An 18,383-nucleotide genomic window follows, 5' to 3' on the forward strand; every position below is an offset into this window, starting at 1 on the left:
TATGCCAGCTAGGTCTCTTGGAAAAGAACAAAGAGACAACTAACTTGAGGGGAAGTGTTGGAAGATACGGTAGACTACCATTTTATACAGGAAGATCCTATACACCATTTGCAGCAACCTGGGTGTTTATGACATTTTCTCACCCCCAGCTTGAGGGGGAGTGTTGGAAGATGGGCCCAAGCCCACATGACCATGGAAAACCCACTTGTCCAAGTGTGTGGAAGATGGGCTCAAGTTCATAGACCAAAGAGAAGGCCCATAGGCCCACATAGTGGTAGCATAATGGTAAATAAAGAGTCATCTCATAAAGATGGCACTGATGAGAAGATAACAAATAGTAGATAGTAGATAGTAGCTTTGATAATGATTAAGTCAAGCGAGTAATAGACTGCCAATAATAAGCGGAACCAAGTGTTGTTAGATAATCAATAAATCAAACAATCTCCAATGTGCCCATCCTTCATACTTCTCCTTCTATTCTCCCCTTCAAAGTGGGAAATAATGTCAATGATCCCATCTAGAAACCAAAAAATATTTGTGCAAGCTTAAGTGCTACTCCACCTATTGTATGATCAAGTAAAAGAAGACTTGTAGAAACAACTTTACTAGGTCAATATTGTATTTCCTTGCCAAACTACACCAATTCAGCTAGGATAAGAACAGTCCAAGTTTGACTTGTCCTTTATGTAATTAAAAAATATCACTAGACAATCAAGTGCAGATATTCATGTGCTGTCCGAAAATCACTTTAAATCATTCCTCTTATCTTCCTTTTTGATTAAGAAGGAATATCCGATAAAAAAAATCAAGAAGAGATCTTTTTAAATCAGCCATTTCCAAAAAAAAACAAAGGATATCTTTCCAAATCTTTCCAAATAATAACTTGGATGACAACTCACAATTTTATATCTTTGATCTGTCCTTTATGGTTTGAGGAAATTTGAGATTGAGGCAAGATAGATAAATCATATAAAATCAAGGAGATCTCGAATAAGTTTGAGATCAAAGAAGAGAGAAACTTTCCTTAAACAAACACTTTCCAAAAAATAGGCGCCACTTCACCAAAAAATATTTCAATCTTTTCTTGCCTTAATTTTTTTAGGCAAAAATATAAAATCAAATTCTTTGTAATCATTCAAAACAACAACAAAATCTCTCAAAATTCGTGGCTGAAAAAATCTTCTAAATATGTTAGTTTCCTCCTTCAATTGGTGCCAACTTAGCGATCAAAGAAGACACCTTTCCTTGCCTTTGTTTTTCTTGAAATCTTTAGGCAAGGCAATCTTTGACAAATAAATCAAGGAAAGTTTATGAAAATAAGATGATCTTCTAACGACTCTTTCCAGATATTGTAAGTTAACAAACTGAAACTTTCCAAGGATAGATCATGAGATACTTTTTTGATATTGTTGTTCAAGGAGAAGGCCCACATGCCCACACAGTGGTGGCATTAGTCGAAATTTTCTAGTCTACAAATTCTGCCAAGTGGTGGTTGAAGGTGCCACCTGGTATTTAGAGGAGATTGTATGCAAGCTTGAAGTTGGAGTTTCATTGTGCCAAAAAGGAATTTGGATGAATTTTTTTTCTTTCAAAAACTTGTTCGATGGGGGGTGGACATAAAATACTGGTAATTGGAAGAAGCAAAAAAAATAATAAGGGTAGCCAAATTAGGAATGATTAGCATATAAAAAAAGATATAAGTTCTAAAAAACACATACTATGAATCCTAAAAATCAATGCTCTGATACCATGTTGATTTTCACGACTCCATGAATTTAACTCATGGCGAAAAAGAAGAGAACCATTGGGAGAAAATAGGAGAAAGAAAAGGGTTATGGACTTGTCCAAACCTTCCCCCTTAAGATCTATTTATAGATATCAAAAGTACTAGTGTTACAAGAATACCCTTCACCCTAGTAAAAGTGAATAAGAAACATAAATCATATAGTAATTATATCAGTGACATCTTTATGAGATGACTGCTTATTTACCTTCATGCCACCACTGTGTGGGCCTATGAGCCTTCTCCGTGGTCTGTGGGCTTGAGCCCATCTTCCACTCACTTTGACATGTGGGCCTTCCTTGGTCATGTTGGCTTGGGCTCATCTTCCAACACTCCCCCTCAAGTTGGGGGTGAGGGAACATGATAAACATCTAGCTTGTTGCAAATGGTAGTCCACCATATCTTCCAACAGTATCCATGCGTCACTTATATAAAAGAAAGAGAGGAGGAGGAGCTCAAACTCGTGCTCTTTCTTAACCCTAAAGTTTCTCTCATCAACTTGTGCTCTTGCCTTATCCTTCTCTATTGAATTTAGGACCCCATTAATAATATCTCAAGCAAGGGAAGAAAGAAAGAAAAAAGAGAAAAAGGAAGAAGTGCTCTCGGGTAGAGAGAAGGGAAGAAGGAAAAATAAAGAGACTTGGAGAGAGAGAGAGAGAGAGAGAGCTTCACACAAGAATGAGAGAAGAGGAGAGCTTGATGTCTTAGACGTCCTCCAAGACCCCCTATTTATACTATTTCCAATACATAATTAGGGAAATTCCTTAATCAATTAGGATTCCTACTTTCTCTTATAATACATCAATCTAAGGAAGATAAATCAATCATATAAATCAAGAAAGATCTTCAAAATTTTCCAACTCATATTGGGAAAGATACTAGCTCGTGGTATATTTGTGGGTCCTGCTTGATCTTCAAATCTTCCAATGTATTCTAGTTCATTCCAGCTCATGTGATGACCCTCTTGGCTGACGTCCTCATGGTGGGTCTCAATACTCCTCCTCAAGCTGGGGGTGAGAAAATATCGTAGATGCCCAGCTTGATGCAGATGGTAGACAAATTTTTTTGAGTGACTGGTTTGGTGAGAATATCTACAACCATGTTATGCAAAGATATATGCTTGAGAGCTAAGATGCCTACAGTGAATTTTTGTCGTATGAAGTGGTAGTCTACTTCAATATGGTTTGTTCTCTCATGGAAGACTGGATTCGATGTGATGTGTATTGCATCCTGATTATCGCAATATAGGTCCATAGGAGCTTCTTTGTAGAATCCCAGTTCAGTAAGAAGAAACATGATCCATAGGAATTCACTGACCGTGTGTGCCATGACTCTATACTCTACTTCTATACTAGACCATGCAACTACGTTCTGCTTCTTGTTTCTCCATGTAACCAAGTTCCCTCCAACCATCGTACAATATTCCGAAGTAGATTTTCTATCATCCAGAGATCCGACCCAGTCGGCATCTGAGAATCCTTCGATGTTTAAGTGACCATGATATTTATAGAGAAGCCCTCTTTCTGGTGCTCATTCCAGATATTGCAATATCCTTTCTAGTACTTGCCAATGACTGAGTTGTGAGTTGTGCATATATTGACTTTCCACATTGACTGCATATGAAATATTTGGCCTTGTTACGCGGAGGTAAATAAGTTTTTTGTTACTCATAACCCTGAGACGGTTATGCACGCAATAACATTATAAAGTTATTAGAGTCTAATTAATTGTTTTTATTTAATTTACTTTATTTTATTTCAGTTAAAAAATTAATAGGCCACATGGGCATTTTTTGTAATATTTTACCTATAGGGACATTTTTGTAATATTTTATTTTAAACCTTGTAAGGGTGACCCTATTTAAGGGGTAAGAGTAATGAGAAAAATAAAGTATTAATTTAGCGTAAACAAGAGTTTTGAGTTATCCTCAAGAAGTTCAAGTGTATGCGTTCTCCTAAAAGAACCAAGGGTTTTCAAACTTTCTTTCAGTTTGATTTTCGTCTTTCTCATCTTCCTCCCTACGAATCACAATGTCAAATCCGGGACCAATTTTTGTTGTAAGGCGAAAACCAATTTTGTGAGAAAGGCGAAAACTAGATCTTCTACTGAAGCCATGTAAGGGTCCATGTGTCCAAAACTAGAGTCCGTGAATCACCTGGTCCACAACTGTGTCGATTGGTAAGGTTGGTGCGAAGCGGTGTCCACTGCAAGTAGACGAAGGATGTGTTCTACCATTGGCACCGGGCCAACTTGTAGATACGATGTGAGGGGATAAGAAATCAACAATTCCTTTTGCAAGTTCCCATGTTTAATTGAGTGGAATTAGGCTGGTCAGCTGTCAAGACGGCGGACAAGAAAGAAAGCAGCGATAAGGAACTATGGCCCTATTCTCCTCCAAGCCCTATCGTGGTATGACCAGCACATGGAGTTGCATCCCAGCTAACCTAGAAAGATTAATGACCCAGCTATCCAGATTGGAGCCGATCGGTGCCTTTGAAATCCTTTTATATTTACATCTTCTCGAGGTTTTCATTCATCAATACACCACCCATTGGAATCCCAGGTCAGTCTCTCTTTCCTCCGGGAATTCTTTCTGCAACTCTTCACTCGCGACAATGATGAGCCCCAAGAAGTTGGTGAAGAAACTAGCTGCGACCAGGACCAGATCCGTCGCCGAGAAAGGTCATTTTGTTGCATACACAACAGATTGTGAGCGCTTCGTTCTTCCTTTGACATTCCTCTGCAATCCCATTTTACAAGCTCTGTTGGCGGTCTCCGAAGAAGAATACGGACTGCCGGGAAATGGGCCAATTATGCTGCCATGTGATGGTGCCTCCATGGAATACTTAATCTCGTTGACGCAGAGATCGTTGAGTGAAGATTTTCAGAAGGCTTTGCTTGTTTCAATAACCACAGATGGGTGCTTAACATCTTCCTTGGTCCAACAACAGCTAATCCAGCATATCTCCGTCTTTAGTTGTTAGTGAAATTTTTTACCATGCGGTTTGTAGGACTTGGCTACAAATGTAAATATTAGTGCAATTTTGGTTCTATACAATTTTCCCTATTTCATATTTCATGCCTTGAAATGTTAAAAATTCAGCAACTTCCCTTCTTCGATAAGTTAGCTGAGTGCCTGAGTCATTCATGACGAACAATTTTCTACAGCTTTGGTAGTAATTGTAAGAAAACCTCAGCACTCATTCGTTAGCAATAAAAATGGGTTCTGCCGTCGCATGCAACAACATAGTTTGTTTTGGCACTAATTTGTTGTCTGAACAACAACATCCTGTTTTGGTGCATTCTTCAGACATTTTGTAAGACATAGTTGATGGGAAAATAAAAGGAAGCATATTGATGAAAATTTAGTATAGAAAAAATTTGATAAAAATTTAAGTAATATAAAATACAGGTTGTAGCTGGCAAGCACCCTCTATTATAAATGAGGGAAACAAAAAAGAGTTGAAGCAGGAGGAACAACCCAACATCAGCCATATACCAGTACTGTCTCAATGTCTAGAGTCGACTACCAGTTTGTTACTAAAGTCAGATTCTCAACAATGTATGTCCTAGTCGGCTCCTGAATTTATCGAGTGGACATTTTGTGCAGACCTGAAGCATGCCACCATAAAAATCTTTCCAAGGTTGACTTCTATCGACGGTTCACTTTAGTTAGCACTAAGTGAAGTTCTAATTACTTTGACTGATCAGATTTGCTCATACATGTTCTACCGAAGAAGAAATCACATGTGCGTACTCTTTATTGATTTATATGCTTGTGTTATTTATTCATATACCAAAGTACTGATTTTCAGTGTTTTTATTGATTACATTATGAAAAATTTTGTTGGACATTTGTGGCAAAGTAACAAATTAGGGATCCTTGAGTAATTGATATGACTCACAGAGAGTTACCCAAGGCTACCTTTATCAAATTGATTATAAAAATCAGCAAAATATTATCTATCTAATTGATGAAAGTATATGCTTGCAATTGACGACCAAATCTTACCACTAATATCATAAGGTAGATGGTATCTACTATCCAAGAGTGACTTGATATGCTCTCTAGACACTCAAAAAGAAAAGAAGCATAATTTTTTCTCATTTATGAATTCTTGTTTGAAGCTATGAAAAGGTAGCGAAATCATCCATATTTGAATATGGAAAATTACTCATTTGAAAGAGTTTCTCATCTATGTCTTAACGTAAGCTTTATCCCCTTAAGGACAGTTGTTCTAGTTGGGTCAAGAATGGGCAGGGTGGGTGTCAGAGTGGTTCCGTCCACTTTTGTAGGCGGTAGCTTTCCGCACCTAACATATCGGTCTTTAGGTGTATTGGCTAGCCATTGTCATGGTATCAGAGTTGGGCATGCCACATCCCGTGTTTGAATCCCGTGAGAAGCGGTCAAGAATGGGCGTGGTGGGTGTCAGAGTGGTTCTGTCCACTCTTGTAGGCGGTAGCTTTCCGCACCTAACAGATCAGTCTGTTGGGTTGTATTGGCTAGCCGCTATCAGGGTAAGAGTGGATTCATATGAATCCCTTGTAGTAATTAAGAAGGACATGAATTTCAAAATATGAGTTTAGAATGTCCATGTTAACATGAGACAATCACTTGATCCATAACCACTCAATTTAATAGGAAGTGTGGATCAAGACTAATCCCGTTACTATGTATCATACACAACCTTACTTAAGAACAACCATGTCATTTCCAACATATATTAACTAAATTCAAATTGGGTTGGAAACTAACTTAATCTTTCCTCAACTTATCATTGGCTAATGATATTCTTATTGTTGAAGTAGTTTGAGTGGTATTCTATGTAATAATGAGAATTAGTGGCATAAGTTGTTATTAGTGGTTAGTTTAAGAATTCTTTTTCATTCTTATGTATTAGGGCATCCATGCCCCACTTATATAAATAAGAAAGAGAGGGAGAGGAGCTCAAATTCGTGCTCTCTCTTAACCCCTAAAGTTTCTTTCCTCAACTTGCACTCTTGCCTTCTCCTTCTCATGTTCTATTCTCTTCTTCATTCTTTCTTCTTCTTCTTCTCAAACCAAGTTATCCATGGATTACACCCTATAATTGAACTTGGTATCATACTTGGAATATTTTAGTGTTTAAAGTAAAGTTGATCAAATTATGACAGTATAGTGGAAAGGAAACTCAATTTAGCTTTTAAGCAACAAAAGGTTTGGCAAGTTTTGAAGTCGAACAAAAAGGTTAAGTCAATTCAGAAATTTCTCTCTTTAATCAGATAAGTTTCACCTTACGGTTTAGATTATGAGGGATTCAATTCAAGTTTTTGATAGTCACAAAGTTTGTTTTTACTCAAGCCTAATTATCCCCCTCAAAATTCGTTTTTTCTTCATATTGAATGGTTGAAATCACTTTTTTTGTCATGTGCATGAGTTTCCTTCATTCCATGTTTGTTTGATCTAATTTTTATGCAAAAAAATCCTCCTTCGGAATGCTAAAAGTCCTCTTGAAGCTCTCCTTATGTTCTGGTTTGTTGAAGGAGTGGCTCCATAATTAAGTTGATAAAACCCTAAGTTAGGGTTTGAAGAATAGTTTTGGAAAGTAATCACTAGTTTTAATTTTTTTTATTGCTTTCTTACCAGTACACGTTGTTTTCTTGGCGTTCGCACATCCAAAATAAAATTTTCAAATGGAAAATTATATATTTCCAGAAAGATCTGAGTCTGATTGCCAACTCAAAAATAATTTTGGCAATCTAAGTTTTCTAAAGAGAAATCGACATTTGAAATAGCAAAGGTAAGACTCCAAGAGAGGTTAGAGCACTAGTATAAAGGTTTAAAATTTGAGATATTTTATGCCATCAATAATAAGACTTTATATGGAGAATTATATGTCAAAAGATAAATATATAAGTCTATTTTTTTACATATTCAACCAATTCTCAATCTGATCTTTCTAGAGGGAGATATCAACATCAAAAGAGTCAATGGTCAAGCTGGCCAAAGAAGAAAGAGAACTCAGTTTGACTAGATTACAAAGTTTAAAATCTATCAGATTATTTCTATTAAAATAATTATATTTTATGAAAAAGAATTATACTTGAATGAATGGTATCAAAAGTCTAGTTTTATAAGCAAAAAGTTTTATGTCAATCTTATCTATATGAAAGGAGATATTCGTATTGGAATTGGTAACCATCAAGCTACAAAATAAAAAAATTAAAGAGGTCATACAAGATTCAATAACGAAGGTTTTTATGTCAAATTAGGTATGAAATTATCTCTCTTTGAGTGTAGTTTCTTAAGAAACAAATTTTTTGTGATTTTGAGGTATATTTATTTAGGTACCAATATCAGAAGTACCATAGACCATTTCTACATTTTTTCCGATTTTATCTCCACGTGAATTGAGTTTTTTAGCCAAATTGCCCTTCTAATCAGAGAGTTTTGGTAAGACTTATCACTCCATGATGTGCTTATTCAAGGTATATAAGACTTTTCTTTGATGTTGTTTTGAAATTTTGTGTTTTTGTCACTCGGTTTTGTGTCTTCTACATAGTTGACTTCATAACATTGTGGTCACCCCAAAAAAAATTATATTTAGTCAAATTTATTTAGTTCAACAATTGTAGTCTCCCCTAGTTTTTTTTTTTTTTTTAAAAAAAAAGTGATCACTTTGAAAGTGTTGGAAGATGGGAATAGATGTGGAAGATGGGCTCAAGGCTCATAGACCCAGAAGAAGGCCCCATGCCCATACAATGATGGCATGATGAATCCTACACAATTAGAAGTCTTACAGAGCCAAAATTATTATGGAAGCATGTCTCACAAAAGTGTTTTTGTTTAAAGGTATTTTAGTTATGCTACGCTTCTATTTATGTTGACTTATTTAATTATTCTAGGACTTATCTTTAAGTATTAGATTTGGGTGTAATCGGGACAAGGGTAGTTTAATTGTAATTGAACTCTACTACTTTCCTCTATTATATATAGGAGTTCATGTAATCTGATTACATCAAGTCAATGAAGTATTTCTCTTCTCCATAAATTCAACACGGTATCAGATTAGGTTCTATGAGTTGACTCGGTCACCCCACAGAGATAATGTGATCCTTTTATGATCTATGATATGTAGCAATTTAGGTTAGTATCTATCTTTTTTCTCTTTTCAATCCCTATACCCGTTGCTTAGTTTACGTTTCTTCTTACCCATCAAAACCACATACTCTTTCCTTAGACCTCTATGTATATTCTGAAGTTGGTCTCCAGCCGACATTTGCTCCATACTCCAAAGTCAAAACTAGCATTAAGACTGCTTCTTGATCAATAGAGAGTAGTATACAAAGTCCGCAACACTATCTCTACAATGAACCAGATTTCGAAAAACTCAGATAAATTCTCATCGTGAAAATCTCCATTCCAGCATAGACAATTTCGGCTCCAACAAATTTCCAGCACAGACAACTCTATCTCTGTGATCATTCAGGAAATATTTCTTCTATCGTATAATCTATTTTCATAAATTTTCCTTTATTGCCCGACAATCACCAGCCTAGAAAGTTGCCATATTCTGGAGGATGTAGACCCATCTATTTCTGGTTCCGCCGAGTTAATCTGCTGAATCTTCTATTTCTGGAAGTTGTTGATCACACCCCGCTACTGGTTTTGGAAATTCCTCTAGTTGCCTCTTTCACTAGTTTTTTTTCACCGCAGAAATAGGAGGGAAGCCAAGTTTAATGTTTCTTCCGGGAAGAGAATTCTGCTATCTCTATAGTTTGTCGTTATCCTTGGTTGTTGATTAATCTCGAGTAATTGCTACTTGATCAGGAAAACAAGCCTCGCCGTCGAATCAGCCAGTTGTTCCCTTTGCCATTGTCGGAGAAGAAAATTTTATTGAGATTTTCTTCTGTCGAGTTTTTTCTGCAATTCCGCTCTGTTGAGCACCGCGAGAGGAAGACGAAGAATATCAAGTTTCCTAAGTTAGGAAACTTGATTTAATCAAGCACCGGGTTGAGAACCTGACTACAAATCAAACCGAGTCGAGTTAACCCAGCGACACGGCCAACCCGAGTTCTGCCTATGTTCTGCCGAGTTAACTCTGCTCAACCCGGTTAGGGTCAACTTGGGTCCGGGTCAACCTTACTCGGCCCACTTATTTTCTTCTTCTGTTATACGTGTTCGGGTTCCGAGTTCTATACATATTTCTTCTATGACTCAGTTATATCAGTCTACTATTTGACTCGGTTTGACTTGATTCTGTATCTTCGGCTGAATTATTATCTTGGATTATTACTCTGTTCTAACATACTATTTTGTGCAACTTCCTTATTTACTGATGAACTCATTGTGAACTATTTCATGTGTCCTTATTACTCTTAAGGACTTTCATTATTTACCGGTTATCTACTACTATACTACCGCAAATTTGTTACATGTTATTTGGGCATTGGCCCATTTCAGCTGCAGCTATTGTGTCTCTTTGGATGAGACATTATTATTGAAGAAGGACTTCTTAGTTGCTGATTTTTATCAGCATTGGCTATTTTGATGGATGACGAAAGCCAAGGTGGCCCCAAACTTTTACCTATTACCTCCCTTAATTGACATTTATTACTCCTACCACTTGAGAGTCAGTGTCCCGGGTTGGGACACAGTAATGGAGGAGTTTTATTACAATTCTGAGCACTGGGTTTAGACCCACTACCTACAAAAGATAAGAGTGTGCCCTACATCCAGTATGGGTTATGACCAGAGTATGGAGCAATGTCATATGACTTGAAGTGATTTTACTCTCACTTATCTTATGCCAGATGGGTCTCATGGAAGAGACCACCAGTGAGGGGGAGTGTTGGAAGATATGGAGGACTGCCATTTTATATGAGAAGATCTTAAACACCATATGGAGAACTGTCATTTTACACAAGAAGATCCTATATACCATCTGTAACAAGTGGATAGTTCATGATCTTCTCTCACTCCCAGCTTGAGGGGGAGTGTTGGAAGATGGGCCCAAGCCCATATGACCAAGGAAGGCCTACATAAGGAAGGCCCACACATCCAAGAGATGTGGAAGATGGGCTCGAGGCTCATAGACCAAGAAGAAGGCTCCATGCCCATACAATGATGGCATGATGAGTCCTACATAATAAGAAGTCCTACATAGCTAAAATTATTATAGAAGAAAGTCTTACAAAAGAGTTTCAGTTTAAAGGTGTTTTAGTTATGCTAATATTCTATTTATTTTGAGTTATTTAATTATTCTAGGACTTATTTTAAAATGTTAGAGTTTGGGTGTAATTGGGAAAAGGGTAGTTTATTTGTAATTGGATTCTACTACTTTCCTCTATTATAAATAGGGGTTCATGTACTCTAATTACATCAAGTCAAGGAAGTATTTCTCTTTTCCATAAATTTAACATGAAGAATGAGTATTGCATAGCCGCCTCCTTCTGGTTAACGTTGTTTTCCTCTAGTATTTATCCAATTTGTTTTGTTGTGTTTTCATCACTTCAGATAAATGTCTAGACTTACTACCTAAAAGGTATAAGAGTGTGCACAACATCTAGCTTGAGTCAAGTCTTTTATTCTTCAGCCTTGAGGTGATTTGGGTTTGTGCTACCTTTAAAAAAGTGATATTCTCTTTGTTAAGTCCTAAAAAGTGATTTGGGCCCTTTTTTTCCTTTCAAATATGGAGTATGTTTCAGACTATGACCATTTTAATTGGTGTATGGAGAATTTTCGTAGAACTAGTTGTGATTTTTTTCTCTCACATTGTGTTTTGTCCAAGCTGGGTCTCTATGTCATTTTTATTTATAGTTTGAGGAGAAAAAAAGAAGAAGAAGAAGTACAAGAAAGAGGTATTTTTTCAACATGTTGTGGTAATTTTTATGTGACCAAAATATTCAAGAAAGTGGGAGAGCAAAGGATGAATATTTAACATCTATGAAAAAGTTTTAAACAATAAAGATTGAAGACCAAAAATCATTTTCATTGAAAACTAATGTTATAAACTTCAACTTGAAGGGAGGGGAGAGGGGGGAGGGGTGTTGATGAGCAGATAGGGAAAATTCTTAATGAATCTCATAGTAAGAAGTCTCACAGAGCTAGAAGTAATATGGTTGAGTCTTACAGGAATCTCATAGGAGAACATCTCGAAAGAGTCTCAGTTAAAGGTGTTTTAGTCTTCTATTTATGTTTAGTTGTTTAATTATGCTAGAACTATTAGGAATTAGATGCCCTAATTCCAAACTAATGAGAGAAATAATAATAAATGCAAAAGAGTGGAAAATTAAGCATGAAAAAACACGACAAGATTTTTATTGGATCACCTCAAGGTGAGACTAAGTCCTGTCTTCCGCCACTGTAGTAATCCACTATGAAGATGAAATAGTTTACAAGAAAGATCTCACACACTTACAGGTGTTTTTTATCTCTAACCTCTCTCGGCCACAACTGATGCTCCTCGAATGATGATTAAAACCCTAATAGTTGTGCTCCCAAATATAAAGAGAAAAACTAGGGCAACCTTTTTACAAGAGAAAAACTAGCATACCGACTCAACGTAGGGCATTGATTAGGCTCCACAATTTAAAAATAAATTATCTTTAAGTGTTCCAATTTGGGTTTAATTTGGAAAAGGATAGTTTAATTGTAATTGGATTCTACATGTTTCCTCTATTATAAATAGAGACTCATTATACTTAAATTACAACAAGTCATTGAAGTTTTTGTTTTTCTAGAAATTCAACAATAGTCATCAACAAATAGATAAAATACATCGACTGAGAAATATTTGAAACATTTAGTGGTCATCATACATAAGTATGAACTAAAGAAAAAGGGGTAATACACATAATCTCTGATTACGAAGAAAAAATACTTTTATGATGCTTACTCAAATGACACAATTCACATTGTATATAAAAATAGATTTAAGTGAGGGAAATACTCTCTGGAAAGACTTAAGTGAAGGGTGTTCCAATTTATTGTGTCATTGTAGAGTCTTTTTTGGAAAGCTTGTTGTGTCAACTGTTGGTGTATCCAAATAATATAGGCCCCCTTCTCATGGCGGCCTCCAATCATCTGTTAACTTTGAGATCCACAAATACACAATGAGTGGGATAAAAAGTGATGGAAGAATTAAACTTCTTCGTTAACTAACTAAAATATATTAAACTCAAGGGAAATTTTGGAACAAAAAGAAAACCCTCTAGGTGAAGAGAGGGTACAACATTGGTAGATTTTTGAATTTTGGAAAAGTGAAAAACCTCATTGACTTGATGTAATTTGAATACAAGGAAGTCCATTTATAATAGAGGAAACAAGATGTTGCCAAAGTAAATATTTTTACCAAAGTTTTTCGGAGTTAACTATGTTGAATAGACACAACCAAGTAAAAAAATGTGAAACTTGAAAGCAACATTGAAGCAAGATGTTGCTTACCTTGGCCATTGACTCTTATGAGACATATATCTCCCTTAAGAAAATTCAGATTGAGAATTGGTTGGATAGGTAAGAAAATATACTTTTAGATATTTCTTTTGATATATATCTTTCTTCATATAAATTCTCATTCTTGATTGTATAAAATGTCTCAAAAATTTTTTGTTGCCATTTGAACCTCTCTTCCAGTTAGACCTTTGCTTCTTCAAATATCAATTTCTCTTTGTGGAAAACTCTGATTGCCAAAATTATATGTTTTTTGGGAAGCAGACTCGAAGATCTTTCTGTATATATGTATGGAGGTGAACCTGCCAATAAACCAACGGGTACTGAGACAGGAAAGAAAGAGAAAAGATAGAATACGAAAGTAAACTACTAGAGATGATAGATTAGAAAATGATCATATTATCTATGTGCGTTGGCTGAGTCAACTCACAAAACCTGCTCTAATACCATGTTGAATTTCTGGAAAAGAGAAATAATTCACTGACTTATTGTAATTTGTGTACAATGAGCCTCTATTTATAATTGTGGAAACAAGTAGAATCCAATTACAATTAAACTAAAAGTGTCTCAGTTATACCCAAAGTTAAGAACTAAAAGATAAGCACTAGAAAATTGAACAGATGAACATAAATAGAAGACTAAGATAACTAAAATAATTTTAACTGGAACTCTTTCTATGAGATCTCCTTCCATGAGACTCTTCTTAGACCCCACCATATGATTCTGGCTCTGTGAGACTGTTTATTGTAAGAGTCATATAAGACTCTTCCATATTTGTTCTTCAACATAGATCTTATCCCGTGTACCTTAGTTTGGGATCCATCGGGTATAGATATAAATTTCTCTTATTGACAAGATAATAATGAGTTTAAAACACTAATATTACCAGTCAAATGGTTGGAGGCCCCTGAGTAAATGATCTAAGGAAATGAGGCAAGAGTGCTAGTAGAAAACATACCTTTAAAATTAGTTGCAATGGTGGCAGAGGTGGAGTCTTTTTGAGATAGTTTGGAACTTAATGTTAAGTTTCTAAAGTAAATCAATATCTTCATCTCTTAAAGTTTATTTGTCGTTAGAGGACTCAACATGTCCTATAGTGTTCATTGTAGAAGTAGAGGAATCTTGATTTGCGGTGATCCATTCTAGTTTTTCATGTATTTTCCAACTCGTGACAATCATATGATTAAGTCCTTCACTATTTTTACACATCCGATTCTGAAATTTTGTTTTCCAGGGGGCTTAACCTGTTCTGGCACCTCTTCCTTTGCTATTCCTATTATTTTTTCCTCATTTCCTATTATTTGTATTTCCTCTATTTGGAAGTACATGGTTGATGATGTATCTGAAGATGTAGCTGAGAATGTGCCTTGATGTGGAGCCTTGTGGCACACATATCATCAAATAGCACAATGTCACAAAGCTCAAAATTTGTGTCTTAGTCACTTCAAGATATGGTTTGAAATTTTCAAAATATATAGCAGCCTCTAAAGCTTCCTTTTATTTTTCTTGAACTACAATATCAGTGGAATAAAGTTGGGCAAGCTTCTATTTTTGCATGAGGCCTCTGAATCTAGCAAAATAATCATGTAAATTCTCCACTTGTCTAGTGTTGGCCCAGGTGGCTACTAAAGGGATGGGGGTAGTTAGTTTTTATAATTAAATTCAAGTGTGTTAAAAATTAAAGAAAATAATGCAAACAATGAAAGAAATCAATCACACTCCACAATAAAAACATATTTTTTTCTATTGATGTTCCTCTATTGGTTTTCTCAACCCCAAGAACCCGTACTTGGGAAATTCTACTAATATAAGCTCTTTTGGCTTGAGATTACACAAAAGATATTTTGGCTCTCTTTTAAGCCACATGTATGCTCAAATGCACGATTACAAAAAATCTCCCATGAGATTGAGCTAGGTTTTAGCCCTAGCGAACTCTTCAATCTAGATTCAAGATTCTAGATGAACCATTCAAATAAAATAAAATATTAAAAGGAAAAAAGAAAAGCTTACACCCTTTGAACTTTGGAGAAACAACCTTCATCTTTTATTTATCCAAGCCTCCAGCCTTGATGCACACTTTCAAATGATTTTGGAGCTTGACTAAATGAATGCTAGGAGTTGGAAATGCGAGTGGTAGAATGAGTTGCAAGTTGAAGCTCTCTTTCTCTAAAAAATGAACTTAAGAGGGAATTCCAAGATTGAATGCTAAGATTGCAGTAGGTATGCCAATAAATTCTTATTGACTTCTCAAAAGAATATGTGGTAGGGTATTTATAAGTTCCCCAAGCAAAACTAGTCGTTATTAACTCGTTTTCAAAAAGTTGAGTTTACATTGATTGATCAGTGCAATGTATCGATCAATCAATTGACTGTAAAAACTAGATTTCTTGTCAAGAAATGGCTTATTAATCAATGGTATGATAGATCAATATCCTACCATTTAGTTTAACAAGTTATGTTGATCAATCAATGTCCATGGACTGATCGATCAATTAGAATTCCTTCTAGGTGTGCATTGCAAGTATGATCGATCAATGGTGTTCCTATGATTGACTATGTTTTCTACCATTGCTTGGCAAACATCCATATGATAGATCAATATCAAGTGGTTGATTGATCATTCTTCACAATTTTTCATTTCATGGACATCATTGATCAATCAATCTAAAGAGAATGAACAATCATGCTTTATAACTTAGTTTGACCATAATTTGGTTGATCGATCAATCACCTTTAATAGATGGATTATGATTTATATTTTTGGCTTATGCACATTTTGGTTGATCGATCATTGGTAAATACTAATCGATCAATCCAGTGTTAGATCTCTAAGCATGCTTTCAAAGCATGATTAAAATTGATCTTTTGTGATTTTAACATGTTTAAAACATATGTATGCACCAATAAAACATATATAAAACATAAAACTTTCATTGTAACTCAAGTTCGAAGCTTTGGGGCTGCTATCTTACATAGACTAATTTTTTTTGTGATTTTTCTAAACTCTAGCCTTCAACTCTTTGCTTCTTATTTTTGAAGGTGCTTCTTTAAGATGAGTTTTGCATGGTAATGTAACTCGAGGTCTTTGAGAACCTTTGTCGATTCTTTGCATTGACCTTGACATTTGTGTCTCTTAAAGGAATTGCAAATGAAATTCTAGAATTACCAATTTTAGATTAATTAAGTTTTGTTATCATCAAAATTGAGATAGGATTCAATTCTCGATCAACATCTAGTATTATACATTATATAAAAAACATCGTACAACTTCAATAAACTGTTAGCATAAGAGTAAAGTTTTGCAAAACTATTTGAAACCAGTTTGACCATTTCAAGATGAATAACAATGTGTTCTGTTGGTTTCCATACTATTAATCAGCTAACTAATGATAAGAGTATCTTCTTTAAGCCATATTTAATACAAAATAGTGGAGGTGTTTTAACTAGATGATCTCATAAATCCCTTGCTATGAGGAACATTTTTACATATTGAGACCAACTCAAATAATTTAACAATACCTTCAATGGTATGGTAGTAATTTTGAGCACATAATTTTTCCCAACTAAATTTGAGAAATTTTCATCAGCCATGAATCCATCTAAATTGGTTGGACTAATCACAAACTTATAAATCTTGAGTAAATATCACTCAAGGTATGTAGAACACACCAAAGAGGTCCAACAAAAATAACTTAGGATTCAGTAGTTTGAATAATTAGTACCTTAAAGAGTGTTTTGTACCTTTGATAATCAATAGCTTGAAGGATTCATATCTATGATGAGCACAACAACAAGCAAAATAAGATGAAGCACAAATAAAGCCTTCAAAGTAGAACAACAACCAAGGTACATGTTTGCATGGTAGTAGAGTGACCAGAGAAATATGACAAAAACGAAGGGAGATATACCAAATACCATGAGTTTGATTTTCACTTATAAATAATTCCTCAAAATCTTTTCTAACAAGGATTTGGTTCAAAAAGAGAACATGAAGCCCCCCATTGAGAGTCTTCTAACTTTTGTTTTTAGCCTGTTGTTCATGTCAGGTTCATCAAGGTTATTATCCAACCTCAAGAAAAAAATTTACCAACAAGGATTTAGTTGGAAAATAGGAAGGAATGTGGTTAAAATCCTTCACCAACCCATTGTTATTGGTCTCCTAATCAAGGTAGAAATTCTTTGACCAAAACACGTCTTGAAGAAAGTCCTTTACCAACAAGACATTTTCTCTAAAGAAGTAAAAAATCTTGCTCATAATCCTTTACCAATAAAGATTCAAGGGATTTCTTTACCAATAAGGATTCTACCTCAAAAGAAATCGAATAAAAGCAAGAGATGCACCTATTGTTTTACTTGGAATCCTTCAACAATAAGGATTCAATTTTAAAAAAATAAGAATTGCCATGCTACACCAGGAACCCGCTTTTCATTCAGGCCTCAGCCTAATCGAACATCAATCAAGAAATTTTGAAAAAAACTTTTTGTATCTTCGCCAGGTCTCAGCCTAGCAAATTATCAACAATCCTTCTTATATTGTCTCCCTATGTGTTGTTTGCTAGCATCATCAAGATGCTTCAGTCTTCAACTATGGTTGGCGTTGAACTTCTTTCTTTACCAATAGGGAAGCAAGCAAGGAAAGAAAAAAAAGGGTGATGTTGTTTCTAACGTAGGAGGTGGGAAGACCAACAACTAGAGGGCAATCGGCTTAAACTAATTTGCATGTGTGGGTAGAAATCAACCACATCCTCATTCCATAGGCTTCCATAATCAAGCCAATAAATCGGAGTATCCACAAAGTGTGTTTCGAACATCAACTTAAGAAAAGGCAATAAGAGATTAAAATAGGTAAATATTTGTTTTTCCCATGCAACCTCTACATAAAATAAGAAAAAACAAGCTCTGGAAGCCTAAGACCTCTCCTCTAATACCATGTTGAATATTAGAAGTCCATTATTAATGCTTTATGAAACCTTTGAGTATGATGGAAGTGAGAAGAAAAGGAAGAAAGAGAGAGTTGAAGGAGAAAATAAGAGAGTTCAAAGTTGTGAAAGAGTGTATGATCCCCTAATCCTCCCCCCATAACCCTTATATCATTAATTAAATCAAAACATAATTTCCCTTTAACTTAATGACTAAAAAAATAAGAAGTTGAACATAAGATGATTTACA

At 35.3% G+C, this 18,383-nt stretch overlaps 1 protein-coding gene across 1 annotated transcript; it reads left to right on the plus strand.

Annotated features, from left to right (window-relative positions):
* The first annotated feature begins 4,398 nt into the window (after positions 1-4,398).
* Positions 4,399-4,767, plus strand: LOC137943717 (auxin-responsive protein SAUR64-like). Its single transcript, XM_068789154.1, has one exon. It carries the CDS (start codon positions 4,399-4,401, stop codon positions 4,765-4,767), a length of 369 nt encoding a protein of 122 aa, XP_068645255.1.
* Positions 4,768-18,383: the final 13,616 nt, after the last annotated feature.

The sequence above is a fragment of the Aristolochia californica genome, unplaced genomic scaffold (assembly GCF_029961685.1).
Source record: "Aristolochia californica isolate CCGP_79_NKW_82.1479 unplaced genomic scaffold, dmAriCali1.0.hap1 SCAF_11, whole genome shotgun sequence".
Lineage (NCBI taxonomy): Eukaryota > Viridiplantae > Streptophyta > Magnoliopsida > Piperales > Aristolochiaceae > Aristolochia > Aristolochia californica.